The sequence below is a fragment of the Trachypithecus francoisi genome, unplaced genomic scaffold (genome assembly GCF_009764315.1).
Source record: "Trachypithecus francoisi isolate TF-2019V2 unplaced genomic scaffold, Tfra_2.0 Lachesis_group21, whole genome shotgun sequence".
Taxonomy (NCBI): Eukaryota; Metazoa; Chordata; class Mammalia; order Primates; family Cercopithecidae; genus Trachypithecus; species Trachypithecus francoisi.
This window is the reverse complement of record NW_022681467.1, coordinates 44,751,903-44,779,445: the sequence shown is the minus strand read 5'-3', so window position 1 is coordinate 44,779,445 and position 27,543 is coordinate 44,751,903. Positions and strand designations below refer to the sequence as shown.

At 43.9% G+C, this 27,543-nt stretch overlaps 1 protein-coding gene across 9 annotated transcripts in view; it reads left to right on the top strand.

Moving 5' to 3' along the window:
- STAU1 (staufen double-stranded RNA binding protein 1) overlaps nucleotides 1-27,543 on the top strand; it is an 83,922-nt gene that overhangs the window by 11,236 nt on the left and 45,143 nt on the right. For 3 of the 9 annotated variants that reach the window (XM_033186681.1, XM_033186680.1, XM_033186682.1), the window contains exons 2-3: nucleotides 6,893-6,963; nucleotides 15,850-16,138. The exons of 2 other annotated variants lie outside the window; for them this stretch is intronic. In XM_033186681.1, coding sequence (XP_033042572.1) covers nucleotides 15,934-16,138 — 205 coding nt within the window. In that variant the 5' untranslated portion in view covers nucleotides 6,893-6,963; nucleotides 15,850-15,933. Of the gene's footprint in view, nucleotides 1-6,892; nucleotides 6,964-15,849; nucleotides 16,139-23,942; nucleotides 24,004-27,543 lie in introns of all 9 variants that reach the window. 4 more of the 9 variants (XM_033186687.1, XM_033186684.1, XM_033186683.1 and 1 more) reach the window with 3 other exon arrangements.

Here is a 27,543-nt window from a genome sequence, read left to right as displayed (position 1 = left end):
GTGGCTCAGTTGCCCAGGCTGGAGTGCAGTGACGTGTTCACTGCAACTTCCATCTCCTGGGTTCAGGTGATTTTCCTGCCTCAGCCTCTCAGGTATCTGGGACTACAGGTCCACAATATCCATGCCCGGCTAATTTTTTAATTTTTAGTAGAGATGAGGTTTCACCATGTTGGTCAGGCTGGTCTCAAACTCCTGACTACGTAATCCGCCCACTGCGGCCTCCCAAAGTGCTGGGATTACAGACGTGAGCAACTGTGCCTGGACTTTGTTTTTTTTTGTTTTTGAGACGGAGTCTTGCCCTGTTGCCCAGGCTGGAGTGCAGTGGCGTGGTCTCTGCTCACTGCAGCCACCACCTCCCGGGTTCAAGCGATTGTCCTGGCTCAGCTGCTGGGTATCTGGGATTACAGGTGCCTGCCACCGTACCCGGCTAGTTTTTTTTTTTTTTTTTTGTATTTTTAGTAGAGACAGGGTTTCACCCTGTTGGCCAGGCTGGTCTCAAACTCCTGGCCTTGTGATCCACCTGCCTCGACTTCCCAAAGTGCTGAGATTACAGGCATGAGTCACCACACCCAGCCGGCATGTCATAGTTTACAAGCATTTCGCCTACATTACCAGGTAATCCACCCAAGAATCATATGATTACTGCTTTATTAATCATATGAAATTGTGGCCGGGCGCGATGGCTCAAGCCTGTAATTCCAGCACTTTGGGAGGCCGAGACGGGTGGATCACGAGGTCAGGAGATCGAGACCATCCTGGCTAACATGGTGAAACCCCGTCTCTACTAAAAAAATACAAAAAAAAAAAAAAAAAAAAAATAGCTGGACGTGGTGGCGGGCACCTGTAGTCCCAGCTACTCGGGAGGCTGAGGCAGGAGTATGGCATAAACCCGGGAGGTGGAGCTTGCAGTGAGCTGAGATCCGGCCACTGCGCTCCAGCCCGGGCGACAGAGTGAGACTCTGTCTCAAAAAAAAAAAAAAAGAAATTGTGGTAGGCTGGGTGTGGTGTCTCACCCCTGTAATCCCAGCACTTTGGGAGGCCATCAGGCGGATCACTTGAGGTCAGGAGTTCAAGACTAGCCTGGCCAACATGGTGAAACCCTGTTTCTACTAAAAATACAAAAATCAGCCAGGTGTGGTGGTGGGTGCCTGTAATTCCAGCTGTGCGGGAGGCTGAGGCAGGAGAGTTCCTTGAACCCAGGAGGTGGAGGTTGCAGTGAGTGGAGGTGATGCCACTGCACTTCAGCCTGGGTGACAGAATGAGACTCTGTCTCAAAAACAAACAATCAAAAAAAAAAAAAATTGTCATGGTATCCCATTTTTTTTTTTTTCATCACCCCAGGCTGGAGTGTTGTGGTACGATCATAGCTCACTGTAGCCTCAACCTGATGGGCCCAAACAATCCTCCCACATCAGCCTCTCAAGTAGCTGGGACTACAGGCACATGGCACCACACCTGGCTAATTTTTAAATTGTTGTGAGATGGGGGTCTCACTGTGTTGCCCAGGCTGGTCTGGAAATCCTGGCCTCAAGTGACCCTTCTGCCTCAGCCTCCCAAAGTGCTGGGATTACAGGCATAACCCCATTTCACATATTAAAAGGGTGAGGCCTACAGATGTAACTTGCTTAGGGTTATTCAACTGAGTGGCAGAGTTGCAACCCAAACTCAGATCCCCAGTTGAGAGTTTTTTTACATCATACCCAACAGCTGGTTTGCCCTTACTCTAAATACCCTTTTACGTATTTTGTTGTCATTGTTTGTTTGATTTTGACACAGGGTCTCACTCTGTCATCTAGGCTGTAGTGCACTGGCACAATCACCCTTCATTGCAGCCTCCACCTCCTGGGTTCAAGCAGTCCTCCCACCTCAGCCTCCCAAGTAGCTGGGATCAAGGTGTGTGTGCCACCACATCTAGCTACTTTAAAAAAATTTTTTGTAGAGACAGAGTCTCAGTATGTTGCTCAGCCTGGTCTCAAACTCCTGGGCTCTGTCCTCCCACCTTGGCCTCCCAAAGTGTTGGGATTATAGGCGTGGGCCACCATACGTAGCCATCTTTTACATTTTTATGTGTCTTTTTCAGTTATGAAGTGCTGTGTATTTTTTTTTTTCTTCTTTGAGACAGAGTCTCGCTCTGTCACCCAGGCTGGAGTGTAGCGGCATAATCTTGGCTGATTGCAAGCTCTGCCTCCTGGGTTCAAGCCATTCTCCTGCCTCAGCCTCCTGAGTAGCTGGAACTACAGGTGCCCACCACCAGGACTGGCTAATTTTTTGTATTTTTTAGTAGAGACGCGGTTTCACTGTGTTAGCCAGGATGGTCTCGATCTCCTGACCTTGTGATCCGCCCACCTTGGCCTCCCAAAGTGCTGGGATTACAGGCGTGAGCCACCGCGCCCGACCAGTGCTACGTTACTACTAAAGGGCTACTGTGAGTTATTTATTAAAAAATTTGTGTTGGGTGTACGAATGTGAATTCCATCCGGACAGTGACTATGTCTTATTGTGCATACCTTTCCCCAGTGCCTAGAATAGTGCCTGCAAATAGGTGTTGAATAATTATTTGTTGAATGAATAAAGTAGTGAATTTAATTCATGCTCTTGTATTCTAATATGCTTTTGTTTTCCTTTGAAATGGAGTCTTGCTCTGTCACCCAGGCTGGAGTGCACTGGCGTGATCTCAGCTCACTGCAACCTCCACCTTCCAGGTTCGAGCTATTTTCCCACCTCAGCCTCCCGAGAAGCTGAGATTACAGGCGTGCGCCACCATGCCTGGCTAATTTTTTTTTTTTTTTTTGAGGTGGAGTCTCGCTCTGTCGCCCAGGCTGGAGTGCAGTGGCGTGATCTCCACTCACTCCAAGCTCTGCCTCCCAGGTTCACGCTATTCTCCTGCCTCAGTCTCTGTAGTAGCTGGGACTACGGGTGCCCGTCACCACGCCTGGCTATTTTTTTATTCTTATTTTTAGTAGAGACGGGATTTCACCGTGTTAGCCGGGATGGTCTCAATCTCCTGACCTTGTGATCCGCCTGCCTCAGCCTCCCAAAGTGTTAGGATTACAGGCATGAGCCACTGTGCCTGGTCATGCCTGACTAATTTTTATATGTTTATTTTATTCTATTTTTGAGGCAGAGTCTCGCTCTGTTACCCAGGCTGGAGTGCAGTGGCCCAATCTCAGTTCACTGCAACCTCTGCCTCCCGGGTTCAAGTGATTCTTCAGCCTCAGCCTTCCGAGTAGCTGGGATTACAAGTATGTGCCACCATGCCAGACTAATTTTTTTTATTTTTAGTAGAGACAGGGTTTCACCATGTTAGCCAGGCTGGTCTTGAACTCCTGACCTCAGGTGATCCACCTGCCTTGACCTCCCAAAGTGGTGGGATTACAGGCATGAGTCACTGCGCCGGCCTAATTTTTGTATTTTTAGTAGAGATGGGATTTCACCATGTTGGCCAGCCTAGCCTCGAACTCCTGACCTCAGGTGATCGGCCCGCCTTGGCCTCCCAAAGTGCTGGGATTACAGGCGTGAGCGCTGTGCCCGGCTTAGTATGCATTCTTGACTGTGGAAAATTGCAGTGGTAAGTGTGCACTATATAGATATATTGGTAATGATCATGATGGCTTTGGATTATCTTTTGAAATTGGAGGATTTGAAAAAATAGATTTGCATATGGAAATGTGAATTTTTGTTGTTTTTTTGACATGGAGTCTTGCTTTATTGCCTAGGCTGGAGTGCAGTGATGCAGTCAGGGCTCACTGCAGCCTCAACCTTCTGGTCTCAAGCAGTCCTTCCATCTCAGCCTTCCAAGTAGCTGAGACTACAGGCACATGCTTCCACGCCTAGCTAGTTTTAAAATTTTTTGTAGAGGTGGGGTCTCCATCTGTTTCCTAGACTGGCCTCGAACTCCTGGGCTCAAGCAGTTCTGTCTTGGTCTCCCAAAGTGTTGGGATTACAGGCATGAGCCACCATACCTGGCCAAAATGTGAATGTTTGTATGAATCTCAGCTATCACTGTGTAAAAGTATTTGAGATCCATATGGGCGCAGTCTGCTGTATTTCTCCTCTCTCTCTCCTTTCTTTGCTAAGTTGATGGTTATTTTTTAGCATCATCTTTGTGTCTGACTCTAATAGCCCCTTTTCCCGTTCTTGTATTTAACTTTTTTTGTGTGTGTTTTAAATTATTATTATTATTATTTTTTGAGACGGAGTCTTGCTCTGTAATCCATGCTGGGGTGCAGTGGTGTGATGTCGGCTCACTGCAAGCTCCGCCTCCCAGGTTCATGCCAGTCTTCTGCCTCAACCTCCTGAGTAGCTGGGACTGCAGGCGCCTGCCACCGTGCCCGGCTAATTATTTTGTATTTTTAGTAGAGACGGAGTTTCACCGTGTTAGCCAGGATGGTCTACATCTCCTGACTTCGTGATCTACCTGCCTCGGCCTCCCAAAGTACTGGGAATACAGGCCTGAGCCACCGCGCCTGGCCCTTAAATTTTTAAATTTTATTTTAATAGAGACTGTTGCCCAGGCTGGTCTCAAACACTTGAGCTCAAGTGATCCACCTGCCTCAGCCTCCCAAAGTGCTGGGGTTACAAGCATGAGCCATCACACCTGGCTTTTGTTTTTTACTTCTGCTTTGGGCTAGAAAACTAGACAGCCTGGACCGGGTGTGATTGCTCACACCTGTGATCCCAGCACTTTGGGAAGCTGAGATGGGCAGATCACAAGGTCAGGAGATGGAGACTAGCCTGGCTAACACGGTGAAACCTCTTCTCTACTAAAAATACAAAAATTAGCCAGGCGTGTTGGCACGCACCTGTAATCTCAGCTACTCGGGAGGCTGAGGCAGGAGAATAGCTTGATCCTGGGAGGTGGAGGTTGCGGTGAGCCGAGATTGCACCAGTGCACTCCAGCCTGGGCAACAGAATAAGACTCCGTCTCAAAAAAAAAAAAATAAAAGAAAAAAAGAAAACTAGACACCCTGCTTCTCAGAATAGGGGATTTGGAAACAAAACAAAAACTAGACACTCAAACTTACAATAATTGTTTAACATGGAAAAGCTTGGCTTGAGTGAGGCCCCTGTTGGTAAAAAGCATGGGCTGTGTTAGAAGGTCTTAGGTATTTGGGCTGCTCAGAGGCCTTTTTCAGTTTCCATTCATGCCAGTCTTTTGAATAGCTGAGGTATTAGAACAACTGGGCTCTAGACTGGAAAGTTGTTAGTATAATATACTATCTACGAAAAGAACCTGAACTGTTAAAATACCAGAAAATAAACTAGAGCTCATGATTTATTTCTGGAATCAATTAGACAGTGAACAGCAATTTTTTATTGCCTGTTAAGCCATAGTAGCAGTGAGAAACTGAAACAAGCAAAAAGAGCGTAAGAATGTATAAAAGCATCTCAAGGTAAGAAATTCTATGTGTTACTACTGATGACTACCATTTAAGTTGGGGGACATCTAGATAGACCGCAGAATTTGAGAATTAAACTCAAATTCTGTCATCTAAAGTTCACTTCTAAAAATGATTATGATTTGGACTTATTTATGTACCCAGTGCCTATTGGTAAAATTTTCCATGAAATTGTATTTGGGTCACCAAGCATATGCTAACGACATTTATGAATAAAGTAGTAGGTATAAAGGGAAAGAAAACACAGGTTTGAAAATCAGTCCTATGTGATTGGACAATATGTAATATAAGTTATGAGGCTGGGTGTGGTGGCTCATGCCTGTAATCCCAGCACTTTGGGAGGCCGAGGTGGTTGGATCACCTGAGGTCAGGTGTTCGAGACCAGCCTGGCCAACTTGGTAAAACTCCGCCGTTTCTACTAAAAAAACCCAAAAAACAAAAATTAGTCGGGCGTGGTAGCGGGCACCTGTAACCTCAGCTACTCGAGAGTCTGAGGCAGGAGAATTGCTTGAACCCAGGAGGCGGAGGTTGCAGGGAGCCAACATCACGCCACTGCACTCCAGCCTGGGGGACAGAGTGAGACTCCATCTCAAAATAACCCAAACAAACAAAAAAACCGAAAGATTATGAGGTATTCACATTATTCATCAGGAAATAATTGGGACTGGAAAAGGAAAGTTCTGTCTCTTATAAATGTGTCTCTGCAAAATATTCTTCACCCAGCTTCCCGGCAATTGTGTAATTTTTTTTTTTTTTTAAAGAGTCTTACTCTGTGGCCCAGGCCGGAGTGCAGTGGCGTGATCTTGGCTCACTGCAACCTCTGCCTCCTGCATTCAAGCCATTTTTGTGCCTCAGCCTCCCAAGTAGCTGGGATTACATGCCTGCGCTAAGTTTTGTATTATTTATTTATTTTCTTTGAGACAGAGTCTCGCTCTTTTGCCAGGCTGGAGTGCAGTGGCGCGATCCCGAGTCACTGCAGCCTCTGCCTCCCAGGTCAAGGGATTCTCCTGCCTCAGCCTGCCAGGTAGCTGGGACTACAGGTATGCCATCATGCCGGCTAATTTTTCTATCTTTAGTAGAGATGAGGTTTCACTCTGTTGGCCAGGATGGTCTCAATCTCTTGACCTTGTAATATGCCCACCTCCGCCTCTCAAAGTACTGGGATTACAGGCATGAGCCACCGTGCCTAGCCTAATTTTTGTGTTTTTAGTAGAGATGGGGTTTCATCATGTTGGCCAGGCTGGTCTCGAACTCCTGGCCTCAGGTGATCCGCCTGCCTTGGCCTCCCAAAGTGTTGGGATTACCGGCCATGAGCCACCACGTCCGGGCGCTTGTGTCTTTTGAAGACTCTGCTGCGTGCTGCCTCAAACCATGACATCATGCCTTCAGTCTTCCCTACTTGTAAATTATAGGTTTCCCCAAAACTTGAGCAGTATGTCTTCAGTTTCAGAAAAAAGACCTACCCTACTAAATTATTTTTTTTTATTTTCCAGAGTTTATTAACCACTTAACGTCTCAGAACTGAACGAAAACAACATTGTTCCTGGAACGCCCTCTTTTTAAGGTATATATAATTTGGCTTTGTAATTTCTGGCCTGTTGATAATCAGTGGTACTTTTGAATTCTTTAATGAGTTGTGTGGAGAATGATTTTTACTTCTGGCTGTAATATTAGAGAAGCAAAATAAATTTTATGCAGTTTGAATTTCATCTTTACTCTTGATTTAATTAGAAAGTAAGTACGAAAAGTTATTGGCAAGAATGTAAAGCCTATGTTCTTTAAATAGAGAGACATGAGAATTGATGACTGAAGCTGTCATTAAACATGACTGGCTCAATAAGCTTCTTGGTCATAGTATCTTTTGTAGTTTGGTTTTTTAAAAAAACCCTTCGATTTCTCAGATTGTTAAATGTGATTTTCAAACTTGTGGAACAAATTTAGCATTTTTTTCTATCGTGAGATAGGGTTATGAATCAAGCTTCGTTTACCACTAGCAGCTTGTGAACATTCAGATAAAAAAGGAATTTTCTAAGAGTGTTCAGGATTTTCTGGTCTTTTGTCAGGGCAATGCCAAATACACTACGTGGGTTAGCACTGCTTCCTGCTTTTAACACTTTCCCTCTAAAAGCTGAAAGCACATTGCCATACCATATCTCTGAGGTAGTAATTAGGAGACAAGTTAACCCACTTTTTTTGAGAATGAGGAAGTGGAAACATAAGGAAATTATCGAAGTTGTACAAAGCTCAGTGAATGGTTTTAAACTCACCACACTGGATTTGTATAATGCTTTGCTTTGCTTTCTTTCTTTTTGAAACGGAGTTTTTGCTCTTGTTGCCCAGGCTGGAGTGCAGTGGCACCATGTCGGCTCACCTCGGCCTTCCGAGTTCAAGCAGTTCTCCTGCCTCAGCCTCCCAAGTAGCTGGGATTACAGTCATGTGCCACTACGCCTGGGTAATTTTGTATTTTTAGTAGAGATGGGGTTTCACCATGTTGGTCAGCTGGTCTTGAACTCCTGACATCAGGTGATCCCCCCACTTTGGCCTCCCAAAGTGTTGGGATTACAGGCGTGAGCCACCATGCCCGGCCTAATGCTTTTCTTTTTAAATAATTGTTTTATCATGCCTCAGGATTCCTTTAGTGTTTTGACTGTCTGATTGCTGCAACTGAGGCTTTGTCAAATATCGTATTATAAAGTGCTTTTGGGAAGCTGAGGCACAGAGGAGTGGGTTGCCAAGAGTTGGGAGTGGAATTGAAAGCTACAACTCAGAAGTTTGATCTGATTTAACATTGTTGGTTGCTACTTAGCAGCAAGGGTGGTTTCTTAGAAAGTGAGTCTTGGCACTGGTCTGTTTTGCATGAAGATGCTGGTAAATGCAGTTGTGTTTCTAGGTAGATGGCACATGGTTACAGATTACAGTTTCCTTTTTCTGAAAGGAAAAGCCTGTTAACCATTATGTTGAACCAAGCCCCTTCATAGTCAAGAATATGTCACACGGTACTACTTTTAAAAGTCTCCAGCAGATCATGAACAGGTATTCATTTTTATTGCCTTGAAAATTTTCTATGTTTGTATAAGTTTAGATTAAAAACTGTTTACAAATATATGTGCTTGAATTTTGTTAGTTTTGAGAATATCTCCTAGAAAAGGAGAGATGGAAGCTTGTTAAAGTTTTGAAACTAGAAAAGAAAATAAGGTTTATAGTTTTTTAGACTGTAGAGATAAATTGTTTTTCACTTTAGCATGGTGTGATGGGTTTTCTAGGATGAAAATTAATAATGAAAATCTCTTTTAGGAAGTGTTTCTTTAAGCAGACCATCTGACCTCCCAACTGTTACATTTGTGTGGAAAGAAAGTCCTCCATTGCCCATGGCATTGGGCCAAGTGTAAGACAGGGACTACATTCAGTCTCGCTTGTGTTGCAAGTGCAAAGATCTTGAACAACCTGGGTTGTTTCCAGACAGTATTTTTGGTTAATTTTATTGTCTTGCAAGTGAGTGTGCCTCCTCGGGGCTAATCTCCTCTTTGTACTTGAGCATCAGGTACATAGTGATTTGTTTCTTTTTTTTTTTTTTTAAGTAGTTTGGTCATATTTCTTTTAAAAAAACCTTTTATTATTGGGTTATTTAGTATATATAGGCCTGCTATTGAACATTATTTGCTTGACATTGACCTTAAAGCAGTCATTTTGGAAACGATCGTATAGGACGATAGTGATTGACATGCTTCTGTACTAGCGTCTGCCCTGCCTACAGGTATTTGGATAATGTTTGGAGTCAATGAATTACTATTTTGTGGGGCTGGGAGGGAGAAGTAATGGAGAGTGAGTTTACTTTCAGAAAACATTCAACCATATTGCAACAAGAAAGATGTGTCAGAAAAGAATCTTAGAAATAACTGGTATAAGGAATGATGTGGGTATTTTAGATGTATTTAAAGGCTGTTGAAAAGGACTTTATATTGTAGAAAAAGTGGTTTATTCCTTAATGTTGTTCAATTGACCAAGTTTCTGTGGGAGTGGAGCCTCTCAAAAAACTAAAGAGAACAGAATAATAGATTTACACGTGATTGCTTAAAGATGTCGTCTTGTGTCTTTGAGAAGGAGTTTAACACACAGATCCTTTCCAGCATTTAAGAATGTACAGTCTGCCATTTGTGGGTTTACATGTAATAGATGCTTAATAAGTTTTTGTAGACTATTAAGTGAATATATTTTAGAATTGCTTTTGCTTTATAACAGTGAGGCACAGGAGTGCTCCTTTGTATCTGTATATCCATGTTACATCAGATTTACCAAAGGACTTGCAAGGGGAGACATTTAGTGAAATGTTTGTGACGATCTGGAAAGGAGGCTTCTCCAAAGTTGGGATGACTTCTTTCCTTCTTTTTTTTTTTTTCAGACACATCTTGTTTGGAAATATCACTTATTATGAAGGAGAATGATACGTTGATTAAACAAAAGTACAGCTACTACATTATAAGTTGTATTAATCCAGTTTAAAAATGGATTATTAAAAATGTTTTTTTGACTGGGCACGGTGGCTCATGCCTATAATCCCAGCACTTTGTTGAGGCCAAGGCAGGTGGATCAGTTGAGGCCAGGAGTTAAAGACCAGCCTGACCAACATGGTGAAACCCCGTTTCTACTAAAAACACAAAAAACTTAGCCAGGTGTGGTGGTACACACCTGTAGTTCCCACTACTCGGGAGGCTGACACAGGAGAATCACTTGAACCTGGGAGGCAGAGGTTACAGTGAGCCAAGATCGTGCCACTGCACTCCAGCCTGGGCGACAGGAGTGAGACTGTCTCCAAAAAAAATAATGTTTTCCCAGGCCGGGCATGGTGGCTCATGCCTGTAATCCCAGCACTTTGGGAGGCTGAGGCAGGTGGATCACAAGGTCAGGAGATCGAGACCACGGTGAAACCCCGTCTCTACTAAAAATACAAAATATTAGCGGGGCGCTGTGGCAGGCGCCTGTAGTCCCAGCTACTCAGGAGGCTGAGGCAGGAGAATGGCATGAACCCGGGAGGCGGAGCTTGCAGTGAGCCAAGATTGCACCACTGCACTCCAGCCTGGGTGACAGAGCGAGACTCCGTTAAAAAAAAATAATAATGTTTTCCCATAATTGCTTAAATATTTCATAGTGCAAAGATTTAACAATCTGTAAATTGAAAGTGGATAAGACTAAGCATGTATTAGCCATAGCACAAGATAATTAAAAAAAGACTAAGCACGATTGCAGATAGTTCTGTAAACCATTTCTAGAAGGGTCTGCCTTCTTGTATATTAAATCACTCAGACTGTGCCTAGTACAGTCTAGTCTTGGTAGATTCACTGCTGAGTGCCAAATACACATTTTGTGACCATTTTTTGGTACATCATGTATAATTAAAAAAAACTTTCGTAGAGCTCATGTGCCCAGATTCTCTTTCACCACAACCCATAAAAGCTATTTGACACTTGTAAAATGGTAACTGCCAGCCAAGGCAAGATTCTATTTTTATGAGAAGATTTTTGTGTTACCAAGCCAATCTGAAGACCCAGGAGAACATGGAATTAAAGAATCTTTTAAAAGAAATACCTGTAACTCCATAATTTTGCACGTTTTATTATGGTGCTTATGTATGCTATGTAAAATTAGGGCTTGAGACTAAGATGAGTATGTTTTCTTGATCTGGTGTCTAAAGCCCTTCGGATAGGGAAAAACCAGGAGATGAAAGGTCCTCATCTGTGTGGGAGGCAGAGAGGCAGGGAAATGGCAGCACGACACAATTCACAGTAAGAGGTGTTTTCCAGCACCAGCGAGATCTGAAGAATCTTTGCTTTTCAAACTTTTCAACCTAATTTTACTGTGTATAAAATAGCGTTTGTCTCTAAGAAGACTCTAGCAAAGCATTTAGATCTCTCGAGTCCTTAATTTACCTGATGGAAAACAATCCTTGAAGACAGGTTTAAAGGAAAAGACTTGTTTGCATTTAAGGACTTAGTCTTCAGGACAGTACTGTTGAGCAACAGGTTCAGAATTTATATATAAGTTGTATTTCCAAAGTTCCACAGTTCCTTGAAGGCTGCTATGAGCTATATCAATATCAGTAATGAAAAACTTAATTTGTTCTTTGAGTTATGTGGACAAATGATATATTTTCCCCCTTTCATACCTGTGATGTCTGTCCCGGCTTCTCTTTGGGAGAGGAGCATCTGCTTGGATGCTAAAATACTAGCATCAGGCCGTGCACGGTGATGCTAGTGGCTCATGCCTGTAATCCCAGCACTTTGGGAGGCCGAGGCAGGAGGATCACTTGAGGTCAGGAGTTGAAGATCAGCCCGGCCAACATGGTGTCTCTACTAAAAATATAAAAGTAGCTGGGTGTGGTGGTACACACCTGTAATCTTAACTACTCGGGGCCGGGCGCAGTGGCTCAAGCCTGTAATCCCAGCACTTTGGGAGGCTGAGACGGGCTGATCACGAGGTCAGGAGATCGAGACCATCCTGGCGAACACGGTGGAACCCCGTCTCTACTAAAAAATACAAAAAACTAGCCGGGCGAGGTGGCGGATGCCTGTAGTCCTAGCTACTCGGGAGGCTGAGGCAGGAGAATGTCGAAAACCCGGGAGGCGGAGCTTGCAGTGAGCTGAGATCTGGCCACTGTACTCCAGCCTGGGCGACAGAGCGAGACTCCGTCTGAAAAAAAAAAAAAAAAAAAAATAACTACTCGGGAGGCTGAGGCAGGAAAATCGCTTGAACCCAGAAGATGGAGTTTGCAGTGAGCCAAGATTGCGCCACTGCACTCCACCCTGGGCAACAGAGCGAGATTCTGTCTCAAAAAAAAAAAAAAATTAGCATCTATTTTTTAGGGCCTTTTGAGGTGGAAAGGGGATTTTCTTTTCCTAAGAATATAAGTTACTTGTGGCTGGGCACGGTGACTCACGCCTGTAATCCCAGCACTTTGGGAGGCCGAGGTGGGCGGATCACGAGGTCAGGAGATTGAGACCATCCTGGCTAACATGGTGAAAGCCCTGTCTCTACTAAAAATACAAAAATTCAGCTGGGCATGGTGGTGGGCACCTGCAGTCCCCGCTACTCAGGAGGCTGAGGCAGGAGAATGGCGTGAACCCGGGAGGCGGAGCTTACAGTAAGCTGAGATCACGTTACTGCGCTCAAGCCTCGGTGACAGAGTGAGACTCCATCTCAAAAAAAAAAAAAAAAAAAGACTATAAGCTACTTGTTCCATTAGTAAGATTGTATTTTTTTTTTTTTTTTTTTGAGACGGGGTCTCGCTCTGTCGCCCAGACTGGAGTGCAATGGCCGGATCTCAGCTCACTGCAAGCTCCGCCTCTCGGGTTTTCGACATTCTCCTGCCTCAGCCTCCCGAGTAGCTGGGACTACAGGCGCCCGCCACCTCGCTCGGCTAGTTTTTTGTTTTTTTAGTAGAGACAGGGTTTCACTGTGTTAGTCAGGATGGTCTCGATCTCCTGACCTCGTGATCCGCCCGTCTCGGCCTCCCAAAGTGCTTGGGATTACAGGCTTGAGCCACCGCGCCCAGCCTTTTTTTTTTTTTTTTTTTTTTGAGACGGAGTCTCGCTCTGTCGCCCAGGCTGGAGTGCAGTGGCCAGATCTCAGCTCACTGCAAGCTCCGCCTCCCGGGTTTACGCCATTCTCCTGCCTCAGCCTCCTGAGTAGCTGGGACTACAGGCGCCTGCCACCTCGCCTGGCTAGTTTTTTGTATTTTTTAGTAGAGACGGGGTTCCACCGTGTTAGCCAGGATGGTCTCAATCTCCTGACCTAGTGATCCACCCGTCTCGGCCTCCCAAAGTGCTGGGAATAAAGGCTTGAGCCACCGCGCCCTGCCAGTAAGATTGTATTTTGTGGGTTAGTATATGTGTGCTTGAAACAGTATCCCTGGCCCCTCTATCCACTAGATGTCAGTAGGTCCCCCATTCTGCATGCTGATTGTGACAACCAAAAAAGGGTTTCCAGATGTTGGTAGATGTCTCCTGGGGGAACAAAATTGCCCCGTCTTGAGAGTCAGTGCCTTAGATGCTCTGTTCAGGCTTAAATAAGACACATAAAAATGTTAAATTAGCAGGTGACTAATTTATGAGTATTGTTTGTTGAATTTTCATATTCATCGTGTTGGAAATTTAAATTTACCTAGTCTTATTTGAAGAGTTTAACTTTTTTGTTTGTTTGTTTTGAACTACATGTTTCAACCAACTGTTAGACATAACTCCTTTAGGTGAATTTAAGGATAATATTTTTGAGGCAGTCTTAATTTAAAAAGCCTGTTCCTTTCTCAGCTTCTAGAAAACTTACATATTCATGACTGACTTGAGCCGAGTGCGGTACCTCACGCTTGTAATCCCAGGACTTTGGGAGGCCGAGGTGGGCAGATCACCTGAGGTCAGAAGTTTGAGACCAGCCTGGCCAACCTGGTGAAACCCTGTCTCTACTAAAAATACAAAAAGTAGCCAGGCATAGTGGCTCACGCCTGTAATCCTAGCTACTTGGGAGACTGAGGCAGGAGAATTGCTTGAACCCAGGAGGTGGAGGTTGCAGTGAGCCAAGTTTGCACCACTGCACTCCAGCCCGGGCGACAGAGCTCTGTCTCAAAAAAAAAAAAAAAAAAAAAAAATTAAACATTTATGACTGACTTGAAATCCTGGCAGTCAGCCTGCTTTAGAGAGCATTAACCAAAAATCCCTTGGTCCACACCCTTTCTAAATTTAGGCATTCATTCAGAGTCTCAAACTCTAAGAGCCACTCAGGACACAGTTGGGTTGCTCTTTCTGGGATAGGAGTACATTCTGGAGCAGATACTTTACTCCTAGCTTATTATTTGACCTTGAGACCTGTGGTTGGTATTGTGAAGTCGTACATACACTACAAGTGACTTTTTTGTTGTAAAAAGTGCTCTTCTTAAGACAGTTTACAAAAAGGAAAAGGAGAAGGAGTGAGTGAGTAAATGAAGAGAGGGGAAGAGAGGAGGAAAAAAGTTTCTATTTTAATAGCTGACGGGGGAAAAAGACCCAATGAAATAAGGTCATAGCTGACTTCTGAATGGTTCTGGACTTGTTTCTTGACACTGGCGACTTGTCTTCTAAGACCATTATGTAGATCTTCAATGGAACTCCTCTGTTATTTTGTTCTGATTCCAAAAGTAAAAAGGAACAACTGCACTCTTGGGGAATTTTGTTGAATAAGGTAGTACTTATGCCTCTGCTATCCAGAGTCACATTTCGACTGAGTTTCTTTTGAGTTTTGCAGTCCTTTCTGCTCTCAGTAAGAGAGAATGTGCCAGGACTCCTCAAGTAGCTTAATTGCTCTGGTCATTCATCTCTTTCTTGAGGACCAGCGTTAAAAATCATTTTGATACTCAAGAAAAAAAAAATTAAAGTAACAAACTGTTTCTTTATCATAGAGCTTCTAGTTAGTTGGTTTGCTGGTGTCTGCATTGGTTGGCTATTTCCTGAGAGACCTGTCATTCTGTCTTTGTTGCCACTGGTTATTTTTAAGTACTTTGACTCATTAAAAACATTTTCGGCTTTTAAAGGATGGCCATGAAAATGAGCACAACTGTCCTTATTTTTGACTGGTGAAGAACTTTAATGTATTTAGAAGTAATGCCTTCATTATTTTCTTAATTTACAAGATGAAGTAAACAAGCTCCAGTGCTCCCCACCCCACCACCACACCAGTAAAATTGCCAGTTTAAAATCCGTTCTTGTCTTCTTCATCTCCGCTTTTGCTTTTAATAGTATAAATTCTCTAGTATGGTCTTCATCACTCACATCACTTCTCAGGATCTGTGAGCCTGGGTAGGGGTGGGATAGTTTTCTTGTTTGGGGTCTGTAATTAAATGAGACCTCAAACAAGCCTTTTAGGAAAACAATACATCTGTCATCACCATAGGGAAAAAGAAACAACAGAAGTATCCCACCTTCCTTCTGTCAGCTTAAAACCCTAAGGTTGTCAATCTGAGCCTTGGTCCTTAAAAGGAAGCAGTGTTCACATTCACCTGTTCCTGGTATTATAAACCTAGTTTGCTTTCAATTTCTCGTAATTTTGAGACCAGAAATAAACCTTTACTATGCCCCAATTACTATAGAAACCTCTCCATACTTTTAAATTTGCATTTTTGAATGTAAGCTGTAGTTTGCAATTCTTAATATTCACCAATAAATGTTGTACCCTGCTGATTCTCTTTGTATAATGAATATGCAGAGCACATGGGTATTGTAAATCATTTAAAAAACACTGTGGGAAAGTCACAAGGCCAAGAAACTTACTGTATACCAGGAGAAACATATTTCAAATAAATCAACATAGCTACATGCTAAATGGAGCTACTTTCATAACTGAGTAGGTGACACCATTTTGACTGAATATTGGCAATTACATATCTCCTCTATAATTTACCTTTTTATTTTCTTTCCCTTACAACTTTTAGGTAGAACTTTAGACTTCATAGCACTGAATTAACCTGCACTGAAAGCTGTTTACCTGCATTTGTTCACTTTTGTTGAAAGTGACCATGTCTCAAGTTCAAGTGCAAGTTCAGAACCCATCTGCTGCTCTCTCAGGGAGCCAAATACTGAACAAGAACCAGTCTCTTCTCTCACAGCCTTTGATGAGTATTCCTTCTACTACTAGCTCTCTGCCCTCTGAAAATGCAGGTAGACCCATTCAAAACTCTGCTTTACCCTCTGCATCTATTACATCTACCAGTGCAGCTGCAGGTAAGCATATAAATCCAAGTGTCTTCTATTTCAAATGTTTTCTTACCCTGTTTTCTGGTCTCATAAGTAGATTGCAGATTTAGGGAGCTCTCACATTTACCTTCAAAAAGTAAAAGAAAATATCACCACCCACACTTCTTTATCCCAGTTATACAACACTGGTTGTGTAGGGGATTGACAGAGGCCTCAGTTGACAGACCATTTTAGGTTGTGAGAAAGAGAATTGAAAGCTGAAAACTACACAGACTATAAAGCCTCATCTGTTAAAGAGTGGTGGCTGGCAGAAAGAATTGAGCAGTAAATACCACCTTGGATATTCATCGTTGTATGGGATAATTCTGCATTTAAAATTATTTCCCAGAACAAGCCAGGTGCCATGGCTCATGCCTGTAATCCCAGCACTTTGGGAGGCTGAGGCAGGTGGATCACCAGAGGTGAGGAGTTCGAGACCAGCCTGGCCAACATGGTGAAACCCTGCCTCTACAAAAAATACAAAAACTAGCTGAGCTTGGTGATGCACACCCGTAATCCCAGCTACTCAGGAGGCTGAGGCAGGAGAATTGCTTGAACCTGGGAGGTGGAGGTTGTAGTGAGCTGAGATTGTGCCGCTGCACTCCAGCCTGGGCAACAGAGGGAGACTTCGTCTCAAAAAAAGAAAAAAGTAAAAACTAGGCCGGGCGCGGTGGCTCACACCTGTAATCCTAGCACTTTGGGAGGCCAAGGCGGGTGGATCACAAGGTCAGGCGTTCGAGACCAGCCTGGCCAATATGGTGAAACTCTGTCTCTACTAAAAATACAAAAAATAGACGGCCGTGGTGGTGCATGCCTGTAGTCCCAGCTATTCAGGAGGGTGATGCAGAAGAATCGCTTGAACCCAGGAGGCAGAGGTTGCAGTGAGCCGAGATCATACCACCGCACTCCATCCTGGGCAACAGGGCAAGACTCTGTCTCATAAATAAATAAATAAATTTCTAACAACTGACGAAGAGCTCTTGTATCTGCATAAGCCTTCTTTTTGGGTGTCTGTAAGATTTTATCCCAAGCAAGGGGGCAGCCAGATTTACTAGAAAGCAAAAAAGTACATTGACATTTATTTATTTTTATTTCTGTTTTGAACAAGTAAGTTTAAGTCTGGAAGGTTCCAGAAGTAGTTCAGAAATCATAATGGGGCCGGGCGCGGTGGCTCAAGCCTGTAATCCCAGCACTTTGGGAGGCCGAGACGGGCGGATCACGAGGTCAGGAGATCGAGACCATCCTGGCTGACACGGTGAAACCTCGTCTCTACTAAAAAAATACAAAAAAACTAGCCGGGCGAGGTGGCGGGCGCCTGTAGTCCCAGCTACTCGGGAGGCTGAGGCAGGAGAATGGCGTAAACCCGGGAGGCGGAGCTTGCAGTGAGCTGAGATCCGGCCACTGCACTCCAGCCTGGGTGACAGAGCGAGACTCCGCCTCAAAAAAAAAAAAAAAAAAAAAAAAAGAAATCATAATGAGGACCAGTTAGAAATGGAATAAAGAAGCAGAGTTTTTTTCTCTTCTTACCTTTTCTTTCTTTCTTTTCGTTTGTTTCACAGGGTCTCTACTCTGTTGCCTAGGCTGGAGTACAGTAGTGTGATTATGGTTCACTGCAGCTTCAACCTCCTGGGCTCAAGTGGATCCTCCTGCCTCAGCTTCCTGAATAGCTGGATTATAGGTGTGAGCTACAATGCCCAAATTTATTTTCTTGTTAAAATTTTCTGCATCATGGCCAGGCATGGTGGTTCACACTTGTAATCCCAGCACTTTGGGAGGCCAAGGCGGGAGATTACTTGAGCCCAGGAGTTGGAGACCAGCCTGGGCAACATGGTGAAACCCCATCTATACAAAAAAATACAAAAATTGTCTGAGCGTGCTCGTGCATGCCTGTGGTCCCAGCTACTCCAGGGGCTGAGGCAGGAGGGTCACTTGAGCCCAGGAGGTCGAGGCTGCCATGAGCTGTAATTATACCACTCTACTCCATCCAGCCTGGGAGACAGAGCGAGACCCTGTCTCAAAAAAAAAAAAAAAAAAAACTCCTTGTTGGTTGGCCACGGTGGTTTACACCTGTAATTTCAGTGTTTTGGGATGCCTATTTATTTATGAGACAGAGTCTCGCTTAGTTGCTTAGGCTGGAGCGCAATGGTGTGATCTCGGCTCACTGCAACCTCTGACTCCTGGGTTCAAGCAGTTCTCCTGCCTCAGTCTCCTGAGTAGCTGGGATTACAGGTGCCTGCCACTACACTCGGCGGTTTTGTATTTTTAGTAGAGACGGGGTTTTGCTGTGTTGCCCAGGCTGGTCTCCAACTCCTGACCTCAAGTGATCAGCTTGCCTTGGCCTCCTAGATTGCTAGAATTACAGGTGTGAGTCATTGTGCCAGACTGGGAGGCCGATGTAAAAATTAGCTGGGCTTGGTGGTGTGCACCTGTAGTCCCAGCTACTTGGGAGGCTGAGGCAGGAGGATTGCCTGAGTCCAGAAGTTCAAGGCTTTAGTGAACTGTGATAGTGCTGTCTTACTCCAGCTAGGCAGCAGACTACGACTGACTCAAAACAAAGTTTAGAAGCATTCAAATCTGATTATTAGGAAAGTGAACTAAAGGTGCTTTACCGTCCACAGGGGCTCATGCCCATAATCCCAGCACTTTGGGAGGCTGAGGCAGGTGGATCGCCTGAGGTCTGGAGTTTGAGACCAGCCTGGCCAACGTGGTGAAACCATGTCTCTACAAAAAATACAAAAATTAGCCAGGTGTAGTGGTGTGCGCCTGTATTCCCAGCTAATTGGGAGGGCGAGGCAGGAGAATCGCTTGAACTTGGGAGGCAGAGGCTGCAGTGAGCCGAGATCACGTGACTGCACTCCAGCCTGGGCAACAGAGTGAGATTCCATCTCAAAAAAAAAAAAAAAAAAGATTTAAAACTCTTGAAAAATACCTAAAAATATTGTAGACAAGAAACTGAGGCTAAAGAAAGAAAACTTAAAACCAATATTCTTATGAATAGGAGACAGGGTCTGACAAAAAAAAAAAGGAGTGGGGGATAATAAATAAAAACAATATTCTGCCTCCCAACACAACATGTTGCCTCCCTGCAACATGGCAAGACCAGTGAAATAAATGGGGTGTCGGTGTTGGTTTTTTTTTTTTTTTGAGATGGAATCTCGCTCTGTCACCATCCTGGAGTGCAGTGGCACGATCTTGGCTCACTGCAACTTCCTTCTCCTGGGTTCAAATGATTCTCCTGCCTCAGCCTCCCTAGTAGCTGGGGCTATAGGCCCATGCCACCACGCCCGGCTAATTTTTGTATTTTTAGTAGTGACGGGGTTTCACCATGTTGGCCAGGATGGTCTCGATCTCTTGACCTCGTGATCCACCCGCCATGGCCTCCCAAAGTGCTGGGATTACAGGCATGAGCCACCATACCCAGCCCAGTGTGGGTATTTCTATACCAGAGTCACCTTATAACAGAGTCTTTTCTTCCCCTTCCTTATGCCTATTTCCTTTCAATTTCCTCCTTTGTCTTCTCATTTCCTTTACTTTATAAATCTGTTCTTAGAGTGTTTGCTTCTCCCACTCAGCTGCATGGTATCTTCCACGCCACCCCCACAGTTCCTTGGACTGGTTCACCAGATAACATTCTTGATTTTTCATAGTCCTGTAGAGATGTTGTTTTCCCCATATTTGTCATGTGAGACTCTGAAAAGGAAAAGGCACAGACTGTTTCAGTCTTCTGGGATTTATTGCTTTTTCTTCTAATGAGTTCTGGTGTCCAAATCCTATTGACTTTGTAAAACTCCTGCCCACCAACATCATTTTATTTTACTTATATAATTGTTAGAAATAGATAAGGTCTGAGGATGGCAGCCTTTGGACAAAAGACTAGAGGATGCCCAGGAATGAGCGTTTCACTGTATGGAAGATGACAACCGTTGTTTGAGAGATGGTAGTGGTATGTTGAGTTTAGCGAAATAATGGGCAGGGTACAGCTGGCAACTGTTTCAGAAACCAGTCTGTGCTCAGAAGACCTTGTATTCCAGTTGGTTTTAATAGCAGTGCTTCATCTGATTTCAGATCTTGCTTGCTCACTATGGGTTAGTTATTCCCCTGACTTCACTCTTTTGAAGACACACCGTCTCCTAGATTACCTGGCTTCAACTGGTTCAGAAAAGACCCCAGTTGTGTCTTCTCTGGGAATGTACTCCTGGAATGGTTTGCAGTTTTGTATCATGGCTGCCTACATTTGTAGGCCTTCCGTTTGTTTTTCCTCTATTTTCATATCCCTGGGAGAATAGTCGTCTTACATACTGCTAGGTGACTTCAGTGCTCTTATGTTATTTTTCACTTCCTTCTCGTGTGGCAAACCCCATAGAAAAAAATCCCAGCTGTCTTGTGAATGAGTGAGTTTGTTTCAGCAAGATCCAGCTTGAGTATAAGCTTTTGTGTGAGCAAGGTCCAGCTCACCACTGTAAGGTAAATATCATCCATACTGCTAGTGCATTTATAACCCACCTGGAATGTTTTCTGTTTTTTTAATACTCCTGAAAGGGGTGCTGTGATTCAAAATACGAATTTTCAAACTGATGAGGTTGTCTTAAATAAAAACTATACTTAGACAAGATTATAGATTTTTGAAGTTTCTTCTTTTTTCATCCTTGCCAATGGGTCAAAGAAAATCTGTGCTTCTTTTTGGAATATTTGGGTTTTATTTTATTTTTTTTACAGTCTTTCTTTGCCGCCTAGGCTGGAGTGCAACGTGGTGCGATCATGTCTCACTGCAGCCTCGACCTCCCAGGCTTAAGCAGTCCTCTGACCTTGGCCTTTTGAGTAGCTGGGGCATGCCACCATGCCCAGCTAGTTTTTTTTTTTAATTCTTTGTGGAGGTAAAGTCTCACTGTGTTGCCCAGACTTGTTTTGAGTTGCTGGACTTAAACAATCTGCCTGCCTTGGCCTCCCCAATGCTGGGATTACAGGTGTTAGCTACCCTGCCTGGCCATATTTTGCTTTTAAAACTCCAAATAGTGTATAGTTGTTTGGGATTCTGAACAGAGACAGTTCTCAAGCACCTGTGATTGATTGCCCGTAAGTTTTCCAGCTCTGGGCCACCTCTTGTCTGCTGCCTACTTCTGGCTCCTCTCCTGCTTGTTTGCACAAGGACCTTAGGGCAGGGAGAAGAGGTGATGGGAAATCAGTTCTTTCACTTGTTAGCAATCCAGGCAAAAGGTTTGAAGATGCAATTGCCTGGCTAATTTTGCGTTGTAGTAGAGACGGGGTTTCACCATGTAGTCTCTTTTTTTTTTTTTTTTTGAGACAGAGTCTCGCTCTGTCGCCCAGGCTGAAGTGCAGTGGCCAGATCTCAGCTCCCTGCAAGCTCTGCCTCCCGGGTTCACGCCATTCTCCTGCCTCAGCCTCTCGAGCAGCTGGGACTACAGGCGCCCGCCACCTCGCCCGGCTAGTTTTTTGTACTTTTTAGTAGAGATGGGGTTTCACGGTGTTAGCCAGGATGGTCTCGATCTCCTGACCTCGTGATCAGCCCGTCTCGGCCTCCCAAAGTGCTGGGATTACAGGCTTGAGCCACCACGCCCGGCGTCACCATGTAGTCTCAAAGTGAGTATTTTGTATTGTCTCCGGTTTCAGTTATCCTTGTCATTCCCCTTATCTTAGAGAATGAAAGTCTGACTATAATTTTAAAATTGCTAATCAATATTCAAGAATTCAGTCTTTTTAGAACATGTGGAAAGAAGGGAATAAAAAGAATTCAGTCTTTGAAACTTGTTTGTTATCTGTATTAACAGCACATTCTGGAACTTTATTATTGCATATCTGTAGTTATCTTTTTTCCCAACCATCTAAGGACACGGAGATACGGAGTTGTCTTTTGCAGCTGTAGCATAAGATGATATAGTATGAGAGATAAGGAATTAACGCTGTTTCTGATCATAACCTTGCAGCAAAGATAATATAATTAAGGATGAGCTATTTATCTCATTATGCCTTATTTTCCTTCACATACAAACCTCAAGCCTTGAATAAATCAAGTGTTTCTTTTCATTTGATTGAAAGTAGCATCAGGCACAAACATGAATAGTTACCATAGCATAACACGGTTGAGTTGCCTTTGAAGTCAGACAGATCTGGGTTTGAATCTCAGCGTGTTACCAGCTGTGTGATCTTGTGCAAGTTACTACTTTGTTGTTGTTGTTTCCTCATCTGTAAAATAGGGATAATAATACCCACCAAATAGATTTATTGTGAGAATTAAATGAGAGCATGTATGTTAACGTGTGGAGCACGATGCCTGCCACCTAGTAAATGCTTGAGAAATGGTAGCTGTAATTCTGGCTACTTGGGTAGCTGAGGCAGGATTAAACATTTAAGAAAAACAAATATTTCCCACTCACACAAAACTAGCTTAAAAATGTTGTTTTAAAGCATATTTCTATTTGAAATGTGTCTTTATAGACACATTTAGGCAATTAGGGCCTGGGAGCAGTGGCTCATGTCTGTATTCACAGCAGTTTAGAAGGCCAAGGCCAGCAGATCACTTGACGTCAGGAGTTTGAGACCAGACTGGCCAACATGGTGAAACCTTGTATCTACCAAGAAATACAAAAATTAACTGGATGTGGTGGTGCATGCCTGTAGTCCCAGCTACTCAGGAGGCTGAGGCAGGAGAATCACCTGAACCTGGGGGGCGGGGGCTGTAATGAGCTGAGATGGCACCACTGCATTCCAGTCTGGGTGACAGAGTGAGACCCTTTATCAAAAAATCAATTAATTAAAATAGAAATAGAAGGCCATAAGTAGTTTTTCTGTAACTGTTGTATTTACAGGATTTTTTTTGCAGACCTTAACTTTGGGATTCCCTTTATTAACTTTTTATTATATTTTGGCTCATGCACTTTCTCACTTTAACTTTTAATAATTTAGGTAGTTTGGCTGTGTGTTCATCTCTAACCGCGTATTTTTTTACCCACAAGTTGTTCAAAGAGGAGAAGTTCTCTTGGGTGATTTAGATTATTTGAAAAATCAAGAGATGTGTACTTTTAGTTCTGTCAAAACCAAGATTCTAACCTCACTACCAACAGCATGCAGCAGAGTGGCAGCTAGCACCGGATGGGGAAAGTCCTAGAGAAAGGCAAGACTGTTCGTGAGAATAATTTTGTGTGTGTGTGTGTGTGTGTTTTTTTTTTTTTTTTAGCATTTTCCCTTCAGCATTTATCCATGAGACAATCACCAAGATGACCCAGGGATTGTACTGCGTTGCAGGCTTCTGCCATTTGACCTTCCTGCCTGCCAGGGTTTTGAGGGCATGCTGTTGTTTGTACTTAAATGAGTAGTCCGGTGACCTGCAGAATATATAAAGGAGATCCCTGATGTCCTGATGTGTCAAGTGTCGGGAGGGGGAGGTAAAGGATTATTTATTTATTTATTTATTTATTTTTGAGATTACAGGCACGAGCCACCCCGCCTGGCTTTTTTTTTTTTGAGATGGAGTCTTACTCTGTTGCCCATACTGGAGTGCACTGGCGCAATCTTGGCTCACTGCCACCTCTGCCTCCTGGGTTCAAGTGATTCTCCTGCCTCAGCTACCCAAGTAGCTGGAATTACAGGCGCATGCCACCATACCTGGCTAATTTTTGCATTTTTAGTAGAGATTGGGGTTTCACCATTTAGGCCAGGCTGGTCTCGAACTCCTTACCTCAAGTGATCGCCTGACTTGGCCTCCCAGAGTGCCAGGATTACAGGCATGAGCCACTGCACCTGGCCAATAAAGGATTCTTTATGTTTTTTCCTTTAGTGGAAGCTGTGCACTGAGGGAATCCTAAAAGTAAGACCTACAAGAAAAATCAGCTATGAAGGCAAGTTGCCCCACCCCTTAAGGCACCAAACTTAAATGACCTAGACATACTGAAATCCAGGTTTCCCTTGTAAATTGTTTGTAAGTGAGATAAAGTGATATTCAGTGATAACATCAGAAAAGTAAAAGCTTCAATTAATTATTATTATTTTTTTTGAGACGGAGTCTTACTCTGTCACTCAGGCTTGAGTGCTGTAGTGTGTTCTCGGCTCACTGCAACCTCCACCTCCAGGGTTCAAGCGATTCTCTTGCCTCAGCCTCCTGAGTACCTGGGATTACAGACATGTGCTACCACACCTGGCTAATTTTTGTATTTTTAGTAGAGGCAGGGTCTCCCCATGTTGGCCAGGTGAGTCTCGAACTCCTGACCTCAGGTTATCTGCCCGCCTTGGCCTCCCAACGTGCTAGGATTACAGGTGTGAGCCACCACGCTGGGCTGCTTCAGTTGATTTGTTAAATTCCGAAGTAATGAATCTTAAATCTTTGGGGTGCATCAGAATTACTTTGGGAATTTGTTAAAAATACAAATCCTCGGCTGGGCACGGTGGCTCACGCCTGTAATCCCAGCACTTTGGGAGGCTGAGGCGGGCGGATCACGAGGTCAGGAGATCGAGACCACGGTAAAACCCCGTCTCTACTAAAAATACAAAAAAAAAAAAATTAGCCGGGCGCGGTGGCGGGCGCCTGTAGTCCCAGCTACTCAGGAGGCTGAGGCAGGAGAATGGCGTGAACCCGGGAGGCGGAGCTTGCAGTGAGCCGAGATCGCGCCACTGCACTCCAGCCTGGGGGACAGAGCGAGACTCCGTCTCAAAAAAAAAAAAAACAAATCCTCATTCCTTAAATCCTATCACTTTGGAAGGCTGAGGCAAGAGGATCACTGGAACCCAGGAGTTTAAGACCAGCCTAGGCAACATAGGGAGACGCTACCTCTGCAAAAATTAAAAAATTAGCCAGGTATGGTCTGGGCACGGTAGCTCACTCCTGTAATCCCAGCACTTTGAGAGTCCAAGGTGGGCGGATCACAAGGTCAAGACAGAGACCATCCTGGCCAATATGGTGAAACCCCGTCTCTACTAAAAATTCAAAACTTAGCTGGGCGTGGTGGCGCATGCCTGTAGTCTCAGCTACTCAGGAGGCTGAGACAGGAGAATCGCTTGAATCTGGGGGGCAGAGGTTGCAGTAAGCTGAGATGCCACTACACTCCAGCCTGGCGACAGAGCAAGACTCTTGTCTTAAAAAAAAAAAAAAGCCAGGTATGGTGGTGTGTGCATGTAGTCCTAGCTACTCTGGAGGCTGCAGTGAGCTATGATTGTGCCACTGAGCTCCAGCCTGGACAGCAGAGTATGACCCCATCTCAAAAATTGAAAAAAAGGGTGGTTATGCTTTCAACCAAGAGCCAACAAACACATTGCAGCATCAAAACAAACATTGTCTTAATTTGTGTGAAGTACTACTATGTGTTTAAATCAAGTTTGCAAAATCTCTTTCATGAGAAGTAATTGGAAGAGAATTTTGAGGCTGGACATGGTGGGTCATGCCTGTAATCCCAGCACTTTGGGAGACTGAGGCAGGTAGATCACTTGAGGTCAGGAGTTTTTTTTTTTTTTTTTGAGGCAGAGTCTCGCTCTGTCGCCCTGGCTGGAGTGCAGTGGCCGTATCTCAGCTCACTGCAAGCTCCGCCTCCCGGGTTCACGCCATTCTCCTGCCTCAGCCTCCCGAGTAGCTGGGACTACAGGCGCCCGCCACCTCACCCGGCTAATTTTTGTATTTTTAGTAGAGACGAGGTTTCACCGTGTTAGCCAGGATGGTCTCGATCTCCTGACCTCGTGATCCACCCGTCTTGGCCTCCCAAAGTGCTGGGATTACAGGCTTGAGCCACCGCGCCCAGCCGAGGTCAGGAGTTTGAGACCAGCCTGGCCAACATGGTGAAACCCCGTCTCTACTAAAAGTACAAAAATTAGCCGGGCATGGTGGCAGGTGCCTGTAATCCCAACTACTCGGGAGACTGAGGCAGGAGAATTTCTTGAACCCAGGAGGTGGAGGTTGCATTGAGCCGAGATCACACCACTGCACTCCAACCTGGGGACAGAGTAAGACTGTGTGTCTAAAAACAAAAAAGAATTTCAGTGCATACACACACAATCTCTTTTTGTTTGTTTGTTTATAAAAATGACAAAAAAGGATAAGAAGGGGATGACAGGATGAATTATCAAGATAAGACCAGGCCTCTTAAACCATGACCATAGAAAGTATTCAAGGTTCAAGTGACATATTATAGTCAATGTCAGGTTTCATGAATTGAGAGCTCACACTTTTCACTTCTAGGAATTTACAGTACTGCTGACACTTGGAGATCAGCACTGGTGAGCTGAGTGAACTGGTATTAAAAAGGTCAAACACACAGTTGCTGCTACAGCTTTGGAGGGAACAAAATTTCCTAAGCCCATAGTCTGCCCTTTTGGTAGCGAAGGAAGGAATCCAGGTCTTATGCATGGGCCAAACAGGTACCTTTCAAAAGTGTATCTAAAGGTACTACCATTTAATATGTATATGAATGGTTTCTTAACAAACTTGTCGATTTTGAAAGCACAGATTCTACACAACCAGTGACAAATGCTTATTTTTTGGGAATCCTTAACCTCATTGTAAAGCTGTGGTTTCCAATCTGTGATGCCTCAACGCCTGACAATCTGGAAAGGCGGTCGTAGGAAGGATGGCGGGTGACCAGATAATTTCAAAGATTTCCGAAAAGTTTAATGAAAATATATTTTTTGATAAGATTGTATAGATTAGCAAGAATATAAGTTTTATCTAGAGTCACATCAAGTCAGTGTGGTAATATTTATTGTACTTTTGTTGGTCAGAAGTGCTTATTGTCAGTTGTATGTCTCTTAATTAAAAAGAATGAGAAAATATAAATATTACTTAAATACAAGCCAGCAGGTAGTATCTCCTCAAACAAGGGACCCATGCAGGGGGAGTATGCTAATCAAGAAGGTGTGGTTGGTGAAGGGTTGGGGATCAGTGACCTGGAGGCTGTGTCATTAATGGCTGTTTTAGCAGAGACCCCCTCACATGCATGAAGTCATCCCAAGTCTTGGTATGTAGGAAGGAATCTGGGAAGTTATCAGTCACATCTTTCTTGTTACTTTTGATTTCTTTGTGGCATACTTTCTTCATGTTTATTCTCTATTGCAGACAAATTCTGTGGATCAGAGCTGCTCTTAAAAATGATTCAGACTGTACTTAAAATGCAATTATATGAATTCTGTAAAAAATATAATTCTAATGCAAGAGAGATCTGTAATTCATGTGGCCCTCTGTGCAAACCCCAAAGATATTCTTATAGATTTGATTCATGCATTAAATTTAGTTGAACCAATTATAGTACAGAATAAGGTCTTTTTTATTTCTTTATATATACATTCTAAAGAGGCATTTTAAAGTGGATTTTTGTGTGCATTTAGATTTTGCCATTTCTAGTGTTCTGTTTTTGATATTAAAGTGATGTTTTTTGGCCGGGCGTGGTGGCTCAAGCCTG